Source organism: Epinephelus fuscoguttatus, linkage group LG22 (genome assembly GCF_011397635.1).
Source record: "Epinephelus fuscoguttatus linkage group LG22, E.fuscoguttatus.final_Chr_v1".
Lineage (NCBI taxonomy): Eukaryota > Metazoa > Chordata > Actinopteri > Perciformes > Serranidae > Epinephelus > Epinephelus fuscoguttatus.
Genome location: NC_064773.1, coordinates 15,232,950 through 15,247,891, shown reverse-complemented (window position 1 = coordinate 15,247,891; position 14,942 = coordinate 15,232,950). Strand labels below are relative to the sequence as shown.

The following is a 14,942-nucleotide window of genomic DNA, read 5'->3' as shown; positions in this document are numbered from 1 at the left end:
TCTTCACAGGGAGAAAGAGCACCAAAAGGAGATGAAGGCAAAAAGGTCTTTGAAATTCACTGCAACCAACTGACAGATCTGTGAAGCTTTTTTTTTAATACGTGCATTAACTTTGCTCTCATTTCAGGGGGAAAAGGGAGAGGCAGGTGCAAATGTAAGTGGTTTTGAGATAAGATAAATAAATGTTTTTGTGGGAAAACTGAGTAACTTTAGAGCTTATTTTCTATCTGTAACAGGGTAAAGATGGCAGTAAAGGGGAACCAGGACCTCCAGGTTTGCCTGGTCGGCAGGTGCTTGTCACATCAGAGGTAAAAACCTGCATTGTCTGTGATTTATTAAACAGCGAAGCTCATTTCTTATTTCAAATCTCTTTCAAGAGCAGTAGATCAAGCAGCATATTCAGAGTTGTTTCTATAATCATTGTCACTTTGGCTCATTTCTGTTTGTTGGTGACTCAGAAAAACAATAAGCAGATGCACCTAGATGTTCCTGGCACTTTAAACTTTACTGATTTTCACATGGATCCATTCTCAGGGCGCCACCCTCGATGAAATCCGAGAAGCATTCCCAATCCCAATGGGTCCCCCAGGAGTTGCTGTAAGTTTGATGCTGACATGCAACATGTTTTTGGATGTTTATAGCTCATGAATAATGGCACATTAGTTCAGCTATTGCATGGCATAGTTGATATTTTGCCTGCACGGCATCTGAGTCATCATTCAGCGATGACTATAGCGCTTTTATAGTGGGCTGCAATGAGTCGTGCCATTATCTGCGGGCAGATATGGTGAGCTTGATGTCATGCATTGTAGATGCATGTTCCAATGTCTTGCTCCTCTGTTTCTGTGTGTTTAGGGTTCACCAGGAATGAAGGTAAGATGGTGATGGGGTTCGTACTGAAACTGAGTCATAAAGAACGGAAATGTTGGCTCTGGTGCTTATTTGTCTTTTTTACAGGGTGATAAAGGAGAACAAGGCCTGAAAGGAGACAAGGTAGTGTTTCATTGCCCTCAAAAACATATGTATATGGAAACTGAAATTACGGTATTTTCATTTATTTAATGTCTCCGTAGGGTGATGCTGGAGCTCCTGGAAAGTCTATTGAGATGAAGGTGACTACAGGATAAAATAATTCCTCCTCTGGGATGCATGTTCTTATTTTCCCCTTTTGAACAATGTGTTTTTCTTCCTATTTAGGACATTGAAGTGATGTTTGAAGCATACGGCATAAGGGTGCGTTCTGATCGTGTACATTTTGAGGCTGATAGAATTTGTAACAGTATCCCAGTTTGACCTTGTCAATAAAACTTTTTTCTCAGCTGCCTTTGCTGAAGGCTTTGATCGACAGGCTGCTGCAGGATGGAATAGAGGAGCTGCTTCAGGTGCTTGGCACCTCCAGGAAAACAAAGGAAAAGGCAGACACTCACACCTCCAATGTCATCACTGAGTACACAGTACGTACACTTCGGGGAAGAAGTGTTCTTTACAAAGTTTCATGCTATTTTGTTTGTCATCCCTCATGGGATTTTAATGTGCCTTAAGAAAACATCAATGTTTGCAAACAGTAAACAGCTGCTAGCTCTGCTGGTTACTAATCAGTCCAAGTGTTTTTTCACATGCATGTACTAAATAACTTTCAATTCTTTCAACTTTTATGAATAAGTTTCAAGGTCTCTTATTCAAGCCATTTCAATCTTTAGCCATTTGTTAGAAGATCACAACATTTCCAAAACAAAGGGCAATAAAACAAAATGATTCTCATTTTCTATTTGTGTTGTCTCAACAGAGTTCAGTGAAGTTTGACCTCGCTGGCCAGCCGCTGAAAGAGTTGGACACTATTGAGGATCCTGATTTAGATGGACAGCTTCCAGAGTCTTTGGTACGTAATCTCAAAACAGAAGTTTTTTCCAAGACCAATCAACTTATTTCCAGAGTTTTCCCAAATCAAGTTTGTTAAGGTTTTTTTTTTATATATACTTGTTCAGTACATGTGCAGAATCGTCTCTTAATTGGAGATACTGACAGTGACAGATATTTCTGAAATCAAAAAGTACACACCAGGCAGAAGTAGTTTAGCCCCTCTCCTCATTTTTCATGTTTTAAGAAAGGTCCTAAAAGCTCAGTATGGGTGTAAATACACAGAAAATATACCTGGGAAAATTAAAGATCAGCACAAAAGAAGTGCGTCGAGCATTGCGGAACCAAAACAGGAAGAGGATAGCGCTTTTGTTTCTCCTAGTAGCTATCGGTAGCTATCCCTTGTTACCAAGAGTATCAGTGTAAGGTCTTTGCAGTTACTTTTTCCAGTGGTGGAAATGGCAGATGGAGGAACAACCTAAGTAACTGTGGAAACTTTGCTTGTTGCCTAGCCGCATATCACTTGGAAACGCTGAAGGGGAACAAGTTGAAAAGTGGTTTATTTCCACTTTGATTATTCTTAAGGAACAGTGTGTGAGATTAAGGGGGGTTTGGTGGCATCTAGTGGTGAGGATTGTGTATTTCACCCAGCTGAAACTCCCAGTCAGAATTCAGTCATTGCTCATTGTTCAGGTTATTGATATTGTTGTTATTGTTATTTTATTTTTATTTATTTTTTTAACACTGTCATTGCGGAAGGGCTGCTAACTATGGTGGACAACGCGAAAACGTGAATAGCCCGATCTAAAGCCAGTGTTTGGTTTGTCAGTTCTGGGCTAATGTAGACACATGTTGGTGCTACATGGTAATCTCTGAGGACGAGGACCCGCTCCCTATGTAAATATAAACGGCTCATTCTACGGTAATGAAAACATGACGACTCATATTTTGAGGTGATTATACACTAAATAAAACATACTTATGGTGTTCTATTTCTGCCAATATATTTCCCTAAGTCCCACACACTGGACCTTCAAACTCCAGCAACAAGTATACGAACCAGTGCAACTTCATTGTGAAACCAGTACGTTTCATTAGGGTCATCATACAACACATTACATTGACCATTTAAATATAAAGAGCATGAAAGAACAAAAACAATCTTTCACATTACACTTAGCTTTTCACCATCTGTGTAATGTATATTGTCACTTGTATGTTTTTAGCTCAGCTAGGTGCTTCTAGTCCAAAACTGCATCTTCTCTCCCACTTCCACTAATTCTTCCTTTTGGTTTGAAGGAACGTTTGAATGAAACTGCAGAGGGTCCGACTTTATGGTCCATCACCACGCTGAATGGAGAAGAGGAGCTCGACAGGATCAGCACCAAGCTAAAGGGCTCCAGAGGGAAGGAGATAGTAGACGGGGGCAGTGACAGATTATCATCGCTCAGAATTAATCTGACTGTGGTCAATTCTACTTACAATTATACCACGACCCAGGAGGTAAGGACACCTTACAATAGGGTATGCCACCTTTAAATGTGTTATTTCACTTAACTGTTAAAAACATATTGAGTTCATTTAACATGTTCAGTTTTGTTTCTACAGAGATGGTTCAAGATCTTTTTCAGCAATATGGAATTAAACTGAGTAGTAAATGTTCATAACTGGCAACTTCTAAATTTGATAACAATTACCTTAAATAATTATCTCATAGCATCTTGTCGTCTCTAACGTGTGGATAGCTTTCACGTGATGTGACTAAAAAATGTTTTAAAAAATAAAAGTATTGGAAACCTGACCCAACACTTGAGTGTCAGACACAGTTTGAGTTGTCTACCATCCATGTTTTGATGATTACAAAACAATAGAAAATAAAAATGTGCATGTCAGACAGTTTCAGGGTTACCAGAAACTGTGGCGGAGACTGTTCTCCTCACTCAGGAAGACTCTCTGAAGAAGAACTCAGGACAAAAGAAAAAGAACAGAGAACGTGGGAAGGTAAAGCTCCCGTGGATGTCTCGTCAATGAACGAGCTAAACACTGACTAATTAAAACCACGCATGAGTATCTTTTCATCAACTATTTTCAATATTAAAATATGAAATAATCCTGAGATAATTATTTTTAATAAGATAGAATGTTTTTCGATTTATCTTTGATAACTTAAATGTATACTGTTAAAGGGGCATACTAGTATTGCATGTTTTAGCTCTCCCTTCCAACCTTCCAAGTATTTACGAAAGTCAGTTAAGAGAAACATTACCCACAAAATGACCATTTGCATATCAGTTACCCACCCCGTGTTCATGAATTTGTGAAGAAATTATTTTTCTTACACACCTCTTTTGAATGAAAATCTACAAACAGAAAATTCTCGATAAATTGATCTAAAAAGGGTCCGTGTTTAACAACAGCAAATCTCTATCAAAACATCTGTTCACAGACTCTCACACAACTCGTGCAGTACAATGCAAGTCTCATTTAACCAGTCGTATGCTCAGTGCTTCCCAAACAAGCAGACTTTTTCGATGGGGAGCCAAACTAAAAGTTAAACTTACCCATGCTTTCTTCAAGGCCAGACTCCATTGACAATAACAGCAATTTTACCTAGCTGGACACTGGAGCTGCTGCTGTGTGATTTTGGTGAAGCTGAACCAACACTTTAAAACAAAGTAACATCAACACACTAACTCATCAAGGCAGCAGTAGACCAGCAAGTGCTCAGCGAGGTAAAATTACTGTTATTTGTTCATTTACCTGTTGAAAAGGGGTGTTGACTGGCATACAAGTGGATAAATCAGAGTTCAATTAAGCTGCATGAGGTTGTGTGAGAGTTTGATAGCTGTTGTTAAACCTGGACCCCTATGACTTAAATTCATCGAGAATTTTCTCCATTTTTTGGTTCTTCATTCATCATCAAAGGAATGCAAGAAAATAGAGTTTCTGTCATGAATTCAACGTAACGTATGGTAAGCAATAGATGTCCCAATGGCCATTTTCGGGTTGAAGCGTTCCTTTAAATTGCATGCGGCAACAAGTAACAGGAGTATATATGAGAATGTTATGAAAAAATCTAATCAATTCATGAAATGTATATTTGATTTGTAATAAATAGGCTGAAACATGCAAAACTGTCAGTGTGGTCCTACATAAATAGGTCTAAACCATGTTTTAACTTTAACAATCAGAGCTTTGAAAGATATTTGTGTGAATTAATTTTTGACATTCATTAACTACTTAATCTTCTCTTAATTATCTCCCTCAACTTAAGCCTAGTTCACATTACACGATTTTCACCTTGATTTTGCATCGCGGAGACTATCGTAATCTTTTGAGTGTTCATACCTGCCAACGCATGTTTCTGTCAGCGGGAGTCTCGCGGCTAATAAGCAGACCTGGCAACCCTGCGGCTTGTCCTCCTCACATTTCTTCCGTCCTCCTGCATGCTGACGTGGGACAAATCCCGCCTCTCATTGGCTGATGCTCTTTGTCAGTCGTGTCAGACTTCTCCAGTTTTCTAGCATGCCAGATATCCAGTCCCAGTCAGACGAGCGGGCGACTTGCTTGTAGGCTTGTTCTCACATGAGGACTCGTGGTGGCAGACTATCTGCCGACTCACCTCCTACCCAAGGTGGCTCTCAAGATCCTCTGTGACGTCAAAATCGTGGTGAAAATCGTGTAATGTGAACTAGGCTTAACAGTATCAACTCGTAGTTTCACACTTGATCATCAACGTCTGAAGAGCATGAGAAACCTTTATCCTTTCTCTCTCTGACTGTGAACTTTTTAACCAGGGCAAAGGAAATAAAGGACGACATAAGAGGCAGAGACAACGCCTGGTAAATGTCCTTGAAGGGGTCCAAACTAAACCTGAAAACTAAACAAAATAAAAACCAACTAACACAACCATCTCACGCTGCAAAGGTTAAACACAGACTCTGACACTGGCTGTCGCTAACATGACATTAACATAACATAATGTGTGTCGAAATGACTTTAATACTAAGACACAATAAAAATAATCATAATAAACTAACAATTTCTAAATATAACAAACAGAGTTAAACAGTTATTCTAAACATGGTGTGGCAAGTAAAACTAAAAGCATGCATTTGTCTCAATGTGCTTCTCATTTTATTGACAATAGATCTGATAATAGGTTGCTTTGTAATTGCTTGGCATTGTTGTCTTCCAGCCATTGACACAAGTTACAAATTATAACATGTAACAGTATCTTCCTTTAATTATTGTCACTTCTCCTTTATCTGAAGACAAGCGACGAGGACAAGCAAGAGGAGGATGAGGAGTTTTATAACGGCGAAGAATACAGCTATGAATACGAGGTAGGCAGCTGCTGCGGTGACTGACTAATTCAACAACTGTGGGAAACTTGAGTTTAGAGCGATGACGGGGGGTTGTTACAGATTTGGTGCGTTGTCGTGGTGGGTGGCTTCTTGCTAACAGACCTGTCAACTTGTAATCTTTTTTTTTTTTTTTTTTTTTTTTTTTAATAGCAGCGTCTCATCTGTGCCCACACTGAACACTGGGCAGAGTTGATTAATGACACGCCCACTACCTGAATTAATCATGAAGAATAAATTACTTTGTCATTCCAGCCCACTGCATCTGCTCTGCACATCATCCACTGGAGTGTCTGTAGGTTGTTGAACAGTAACAGTTAAATTATTTGTCTTAAACAGGATGAACTCTCACCAGATGACCACTTGGCCTCTCAGGAGGGGAGAGACAACCGACAGGTAAATGTCAAACAGTGTAAAATGTTATGATTTATTTTGAAATGTTCCCTATTGTTATCATATGCAGCCTGAAGTCCAGACGAAAAATCCCTCACCTAGTGGATAAAAAGGTGGAGCATCAGCGATTCTGTAGCCTAGATGATAACAAAAAGTCAATCACTGCACAACTATACTCTGATAGAAAGGAAGCAGAGACAGCTGAGCTCAGTTATGAAGAATAATAACATATTTATGCTGGTTTTTTTTTTGGTTTTTTTTTTTTCTCTTTGTAGGAGGAACAGTTACCCACACACAGTCCTGCCCAGTTAGAGACACTGGCGGGAACCTCCAGTTACCCTCTAACATCCTCCACAGACAGACAAACAGATGAACAGGTGAAACTAGAATCCCTGTGATGTCACTTACACTTTTGGGTAGACAACTGAGAACTTTTATAAAGTGTGTAGATATGTGTACCTTTTTATTTCTGCTGTCAGTTTAGCCGTAACTGTAACGTTTAAGAGAAATACTTAAGTATGGTGGTCCAACCTGTGTGACGTTTCTGCTGTGCTTTGCCAGCACCTTTGATAAACCAAATCTACAAGCACAGAAGCTAAGTATTGTGCTGCGGTGGACAGTGGATGCACCAAAATATATGTTAGCCACCTAAAAAATCAATATCAGTTTGAGTGTATTCTATCCGGGGGGAGCTCGGAGTAAAGCCGCTGCTTCTTCGCGTCAAAAGGGGTCAGTTGAGGTGGTTCAGACGTTTGATCAGGATGCCTCCTGGGTGCTTCCCGTTGGAGGTGTTTCAGGCACGTCCCACTGGTAGGAGGCCCCGGGGCAGACCCAGATCACGCTGAAGAGATTACATATCTTATCTGGCCTGGGAATGCCTTGGGGTCCCCCAGGAGGAGCTGGGAAGCGTTGCTGGGGAGAGGGATGTCTGAGGTGCTTTGCCTGGCCTGCTGCCTCTGCGACCGGCCCCGGATAAGCAGATGAGATGTTATGTGAGCGGTTATGTCAGTCGGAAGCCTCCACGTGGGGAAGACAGACAGGACACTCAGCCAGTCGTTGCATTCGTCAGAATTTTCTTAGAACCATATGAGAATGGTACAATTATGAGTTTGTATCTCTGGTGGAATTCACTTACATTTTAGCTTATTAATAGCATTTTAACCTAAACAAAGGAAAGCGTAAAATTTCCAGAAAGGTAAGTGTCGCTTTAAGGAAAGGAAAGGCAGTGAAAATATTCTTTAAAAAAACTTTCTGGGGGGAGTTTTACAGGATTATACAACATTTGTTTCAAAGACAAATATATTAACCTCAGGTAACAAAGACATATCATAGCATGCACGTAATGAGGATGTTCAACAGTAAATTAAGGTTGTATCTCTACTCAAAAACAAAAGGAGACAAAACAAATAAACAAAGCAAAAAAAAAAGTGTAGCTGCACTCCTCTCAAAAATTAATTCGGGAAGTATGCCAAGAAATGCTGTATCTCCAGTGTCTATGAGGCTTATTTGTGACAAAGTCTGACGGTGAGTATGTCTTGGAAAAGGTAACTTCAGAGTTAAAAATAGATTAGAGCCAAACTCAGCAGGACACATAAATCAATTCACATTTACTTTCTGATAAAATCAATCAAGGGTCCCCAGATCTTTACATAGTTACAGTGAAGCATCAGTAATTCTGTAGCCCAGATGATCAAAAGCCATTCACTGTCGCAAGACTATACTCTGATAGAAAGGACGCAGAGACAGCTGAGCTCAGTTATGAGGAATAATAACATATTTGTTCTGTTTTTGTTTTTTGTAGGAGGAACAATTACTCACACACACTCCTGCCCAGTTAGAAACATGGGTGGATCCCTCCAGTCATCCTCTAATATATTCGACAGACAGAGAAACAGATGAACAGGTGAAACTACACATAATGGATTTTAATTAAAAAAAAAAAAAAAAGTCCATAGCCTTTTACATTGTTTCTACATTATTTTGAACTTTTTGAACAAGTATATACACAGGTTTCTCATGGTCATGGAAAACCTGGAAAAGTCATGGAATTAAAACAAATTAAAAGTCATGACATGTTTTGTGTGTAAAGAATTGGTAAAGTATTTTTTTTACAGGTAACCTTCCACATAATGTAACATAACAGCAAATTCATTTTTTGGAGCTGACGACGTAACGTAGCTCTAATATGCATCACTGTGTGACAACGTTTTGTTTACCATCTGTATGTTCTGTTTCTGTCATTTATTCCAGCCAAGGCAAGGCAGCTTTATTTGTATAGTACATTTGATACACAGGGGCAATTCAAAGTGTTTTACAGAGCAGCAAAATATAAAACATTAAAAGACACAGAAAAGAATAAAGAGAAATATTAAAAAGGTACAGTTAATTACTAAATTACCTTTTAAAAAGGCAGCTGAAATTATATTTGAACATTGCTTGGCATGTGGGGCAAGACATCAAAAATATATATGTTGTGGGTCCTTGAAAAGTCATGGAAAAGTTTTGAAATTTTGTCCATGAAACTGTGTGGGAACCCTGTATACATAAACACAACAAGAGAATGGATCAAATCCCCTAATCCTAATACACACACTGACAAACAGGGAATAAAGAATAATTGTCCATACATGCTAAAAAATGTTGTATCTCTCAGTGTCCATTGCAGTTGTTTGTATACTGACAGTCCAGGGATGTCCTTTTACTGTAATAAAAAAGGGACCTCAGACCTTAAAGGGTGTGTTTCCACCTAGCAGCTATTTCCTCATGTTGGTTGGTTTGATCTAGATGACTAGTAACAACAACAATTGTTAAATGAGTCCATTAGCAAGCAAAACCACTGCATTTGGAAGCTGCAAAACAGGCTGCAATATAACCACTTGGGGCATGTGCACACTGTCAATTTACATCCTTGAAAGTGCTTGTTTTTTGCCACTGACAGGCTAAGATTATTATTTTGGGTGTCTGACAACGTCATGGAAAGGATCCCTACAAAGATAGACTTTTTTATGATAGAGTAAGACCCTTTTTGTTTAACATGAAACAGCCTCAAAGTCACACTCCACACTCCATTTAAAAAAAACAGGAATTTTATCATCATAAAACAAACTTCATTCAGAGTTGACAGAAACAAAATCAAACTCACAAAATCCATCTTGGGCCTTCTTTCCACTGTTGCAACAATCACCAACTCTGGGTTGGCTGAAATAAACCATGAAGTCATTCAATTAATTGTCAAAATATGCTGACTCTATATACGCTAGAATTACTGTTTGTTCAAATGGAGTTTGGTGGGTTTGGCAGCTGTGACTTTGGGGCTGTTTCTGGTTAAACAAAAAGGATCTTACTCTTTAACAAAAGGTCTGTCTCTGTAGGGATCCTTTCCATAATGCTGTCAGACACTTCAATCTGCCAGAGCCCTACAACATGACTTCCAGCAGGCTACTGGTGTGCATGTTTCTGACCAAACTGTCAGAAACAGACTCCATGAGGGTGGCAAACAATCTGAGCCTGTCAGTGGCAAAAACAATCACTTTTAGTGGACATACATTGATGGTGTGAACATGCCCCGAGTGGTTACATTGCAGTCTGTTTTGCAGCTGCAGGCTACAGCCTTCTTACTCAGTACTGTACCAATTTCAAAAGTTGTCGCCATTAGTCTCTTAGACACAAAAAAATGGGAAAACAGGGTCCAGTGTTGAGCGAGAGGGCTCAATACTGGACGTTACCCTTTAACAAAGTTACAGTATGAGTCAGACGAAGACTCTCTTCCAAACTAAAGACAGGAAACTACGTCATTGAGCCACTTTTTAAAACAAGGAGCGAAGGTTGATATCCATTTCATGTCGCAGTTATGTCTACATAGATTGATGGCTTGAACTCAATAACCCTCCCCTCCCCCTTTTGATTTTTTTATATCCCTAGGTTGCCTTGACAACCACAGAGCCATTATCTCAACCCATGACTGATAGAGAAAAGGTACGGGGGGCAGCTGGCCTTGTTGGTGTCACATATAGACTCTTAATCAACGTGGTGCTTCACTTTCGAAGCGGCACTGTCGCTGCTGTCACATTCTTATCTGTCCTTTGTTGTTATAACCAGGATGAAGTGTCACTTCCGTCACCTGCCGTCACAACAGAAGAACCAGATAAGGTAGAGCTATGATTTGATTTGAGACGCTTGAATTTTAACTGAATGTCTCTGAAGACTCTTGCATGCCTTGGAATGCACATTTCTTTTGTTTACACTTAACACGAGGCGCCTGAAAGTGATGGACAAGTGCTTGAACAAAATGAAGGATGGGCTTCACTTTCTCCCTGTCGTAATATATACTGTTCCATAAATAAACCATGCTTTAAGTAATTCGCACTTGGCATCATTTTTCAACACCCTTTCTTCTTTCTACTTCTTATGAAAATTTCACCAGTGCAAAAAAGTTTGTGTAAGGCGAATGTGAATACAGTGGGAATGGAAATACACCATCACAGACATTACCAAAGCATGAGACAGGACAGCATTTCTAAGCAGCATGCTTAAGTATGATCTCTCTAAAGCTTGCCTGAATGGGAATGAGCAGAAATAAAAGCCTAGTCCGACTCTGACATGATTTACTGGCAAAAAATTTACAGAGAGTTACTTTTAATACTTTCTCTCTCTCATTTTTTTAAACAGGACGTCTCTTAAGTCCCAAGAGACTGTGACTATAGGGTGTTAAGCATTCATAAGAAAGCACACACTGCATGGAGCGTGTGAATAAACTGTGAACTGTTTTGCTGGTGAGGAGCCCTGAACCTGACCAACGTTCATGAGGAGGGACTTCTTTCCACACAGAGATGATGCCACTCATCCAAACCAAGTTCATATCTTGTATGAGGGCTTTTATTTTGAGTAGAGCTCTATAACCAAAAAAAAAAAAAATCAGGCACCGCTGTTCAAATATAATTGTTTCCTCATGTCCATGTTACATTCTTCACTTTGTTCCATGTAAACGCCAGTGTAGCCTTTACCTTGTCTACAAATCCTTATTTATTTATTAAGACAAATATTTCTTTGTAACAAATAAATATCACATCAGATTAAACGCAAAAACTTGTGCCAACAATTTCAATACATATTTCCTTTTGGAGAAGATGTACTGAAATATTATTTATTGAAACATGGAAAATATGTTGTTTTTACTTTACCTTTGAACACCAATGATGATATTCAGAGTACTACAAGCGTATCAAACACTCTTTTCACTGGTGAAATTTTCCTGTTATTACATTGTTCTGTCTGTGTTTAACCTCTCTGTGCATGGATCCTTCAGTAAAATGTTGAAATAACTTTCGAAGCTAGTCTGTGTCTTTCTTTATTAGAATTTTGCCATCAAAGCACATCAGACCAGTGGTTCCCAACTGGTCCAGCCACGGGTCCAAATTTGTCCTTAGTCATTAGTTCAAGGTTTAAAATATTCAGTGTGCTGTCTCTGTTAAGTAGCTGTCTGTTATTCAGTCACCCTACAGCAGGAAACAGCACTTCAAAATAAAAGTTCTGTTCTGGATATTGATTGTACTTCAAAATAAAGTGTGTTTTTACAAACTTGTGAATCACTTGTGGTCCCTTCAGAATAGACCCATGATCAACTTTTGGATCACGACCCACCAGTTGGGAAGCATTGTCATAGACTGTATAAAAGAAGTCCACGTGGCCTCCTGGTTTTAATGTGAAAGTGCCTTAAACTTGCATTCTTGCTAATGGCCTGCAGGGGGCGACTCCTCTGGTTGCATAAAGAGGTCCAATTGTACAGAAATAAGAGAAGGACCCTACCTCTCACTTGATTTATTACCTCAGTTAACATTTTCCTAATGAGGGTATGATCTCAATCTCTAGTTTAAAGTCTACCTCAGTACAGTATGATAATCAATTTGTAAATGACGATCCCATTTAGAGTAAAATAGACATTAAAGTGGGGTATGTTTAGGGCCTGGCTACCGTTTGATTAAGAAGTCGTTACCCCCCTCAAACCCTTCCTGCAAAAATACTTGGAGGCAGACATTATTGTCGTAAAATCGTTGTGGCACACTCATTTTTCAAGCTAGCTTAAATGTAGTTGTCAGACCAGACAACCTAAGGCTATTGGTACCAATCATATCAGCATAGCTTGTCTGGGAGAGGGCTAAATAATGCTTCATAGTTAGCCTAAATTTTGGCAAAGACACAGCTGGCATGGCAGTTTTCAAAGAGGTCCCTCGACCTCTCACCTCAAGATATCTGAATGAAAATGGGTTCTGTGGGTACATGAGTCTCCCCTTAACTTGAGAAGGATTGTTCCCAGTCAATGTTTTGTTGCTTACAATCAGTGTGCTCCCTCAAATTAAAGCTGAATGTTTGCCTTATTAACAAAAAGAACAACCAGCCTATTTGAAGAACAATGAATCGCCTAACAAGTATAGATTTTAACTAGCTTACATACTTACACAGCATAGGAAAATTCCTGATGTTATGGATTTTGGTTTTGGTGTACCACCTCAAGATTCTCAGTGGCCCCATTTGTTCACCCCTATTTCTGGGGGCGCCACTGGCTATCACAGCAACCTGTTAATCCAGATAGATCCATAGCCAGGGAGTGCTGCAGGGGATTATGTATTTTTGTAATCCAACCCAAAAGTTAACGTTGCCCTGGCTCCCTCAACAAAAAGCCAACCGGGACTTTTTCCATTGTATTTTTAATGATTGCAGAAAATTAAGCTCTGTGGCCAACAAAAGTTTATGGCACTTGCATGTTCTATTTGGCAATATAATCGTCACAAATGAACACCACTTTAATAATATATGAGGCATGCAATCGCCAGATGTAAAAGCTAAGATGAGACCATAAACAAACTACGCCACACTTGCATAACTTCGTCATCACCCAAAAAGGCTGTAAAGCTGTGTTTGACGTGGTGATGTTTAATGTCCCTGACAACCTCTCTAGTCTCATTTAGCAACTCGTTAGCAACCCCTTTTATAAGATACGTAAAAACTTCAAAATTCAATATATTGCAGAACAAAATGTGAAAATCTCTCAAGCTTGCAGGCATGTAACCCAAAACCCATTCAAAAAAACGTTGCCAACATGTCGAGGGAACAATATGTGCAAAAATGCTAATTCATTTCCAAGTTTTAGGACTCATTCCTAAACCAATTTATGCTTACCCTACCCAGCTTTACTGTCTCGTCCAAATATGGCCACTTCTGGCTCCAACACCAAGATGGCTTCAAAGCAGTAGTCCATTAACCGATGGGTGACAGTACTGTGGCTCTATCGACTCCTGTTATACAGTCTGATAGGAGGTATCAAAAGTGTTGCACTCAGTTTGCTCATGTGAAGTTTTGGGGAACTTGACAGGTGCCTCGATCCAAAATCAGGGTGAAGAGGAGCGCCCCCTGGCCTGACTCCATGGTAAGTGTCACTTTTGTAGAAAATAGATTGCTAATAATAAAGATAGCAGCAGTAATCATTTTTATATTTTAGGTGTTCATGCCAGGTGCCCCAGGTGGAAGACGTCGCTTCAAGGAGGCACCAAAAGTAACTCTCTTAAAAATTCAAACTTAATACATGTGACTCAGATTGTATCAAATAAAGTATAAAATATGAGATTGTCCCTTTATGTAATTTCAGCATCTTTCCTCTGGAGCTCAAGGTTACATCTGGAGTGTAAGTCTGTTTTCAATTAAGTATTAATCCAACTGGTGAAGATGGTGTAAGATGGTGCAACTTATAAAATCATTGATTTGTCTTTTAAAAACTTGTTTCTTTAGCAGAAGAAGCAAGAAAAACCTGACCTTCAAACACATACCAGGAGGCAAGAAGTGAGGGAGAGGCAGCGATACAGTGATACAGAAAAAGAGACACAAGATGGAGGAGAGGAACCGACTGAAGGAGAGGAGCCGACAGAAGAAGTGGAACCAACTGATGAAGTGGAACCAACTGAAGAAGTGGAGAAGTGGGAGGTAGAACAAGAGAAGGAAGTAGAGATAGATGGAGATACAAAAACAAGCCCTGATCCAGACTATGAGGAGGAGGAAGAGAGGAGCGGAGACTACGACTGGGAGACAGAGGAGGACGTGGATCGAGAGAGGGGAGGAGAGGAAGATGCCGACCTGGAAAAGGAAAGGGAGCGGGAGAGGATGGAGATGGAGAGGGAGAGGGAGGAGCTGGAGAAAGAGAAGGAGGCCGAGCTGGAGCTGGAGAGAGAAAAGATGGAGAGGGAGAAAGAGAGGGAGGCCGAACTGGAGCTGGAGAGGGAAAATGAGCTGGAGACTGAGAGGACAGAGGAGGAGGAGAGGGAGAGGGAGAGGGACTTG

At 39.8% G+C, this 14,942-nt stretch overlaps 1 protein-coding gene across 1 annotated transcript in view; it reads left to right on the top strand.

The window, feature by feature from the left end:
* The window catches only part of col7a1l (collagen type VII alpha 1-like), a 69,656-nt gene extending 54,754 nt beyond the window's left edge, over positions 1-14,902 (top strand). The window contains exons 61-84 of the mRNA XM_049567418.1: positions 10-45; positions 128-154; positions 237-308; positions 535-597; positions 856-873; positions 958-993; positions 1,074-1,112; positions 1,198-1,233; positions 1,320-1,454; positions 1,787-1,879; positions 3,157-3,360; positions 3,751-3,858; positions 5,655-5,699; positions 6,132-6,203; positions 6,561-6,617; positions 6,890-6,991; positions 8,416-8,517; positions 10,536-10,589; positions 10,713-10,763; positions 13,984-14,037; positions 14,110-14,163; positions 14,257-14,292; positions 14,397-14,838; positions 14,898-14,902. Of these exons, the coding sequence (XP_049423375.1) occupies positions 10-45; positions 128-154; positions 237-308; positions 535-597; positions 856-873; positions 958-993; positions 1,074-1,112; positions 1,198-1,233; positions 1,320-1,454; positions 1,787-1,879; positions 3,157-3,360; positions 3,751-3,858; positions 5,655-5,699; positions 6,132-6,203; positions 6,561-6,617; positions 6,890-6,991; positions 8,416-8,517; positions 10,536-10,589; positions 10,713-10,763; positions 13,984-14,037; positions 14,110-14,163; positions 14,257-14,292; positions 14,397-14,838; positions 14,898-14,902 (1,941 nt within the window). The remainder of the gene's footprint in view (positions 1-9; positions 46-127; positions 155-236; positions 309-534; positions 598-855; positions 874-957; positions 994-1,073; positions 1,113-1,197; positions 1,234-1,319; positions 1,455-1,786; positions 1,880-3,156; positions 3,361-3,750; positions 3,859-5,654; positions 5,700-6,131; positions 6,204-6,560; positions 6,618-6,889; positions 6,992-8,415; positions 8,518-10,535; positions 10,590-10,712; positions 10,764-13,983; positions 14,038-14,109; positions 14,164-14,256; positions 14,293-14,396; positions 14,839-14,897) is intronic.
* The last annotated feature ends 40 nt before the right edge of the window (positions 14,903-14,942 follow it).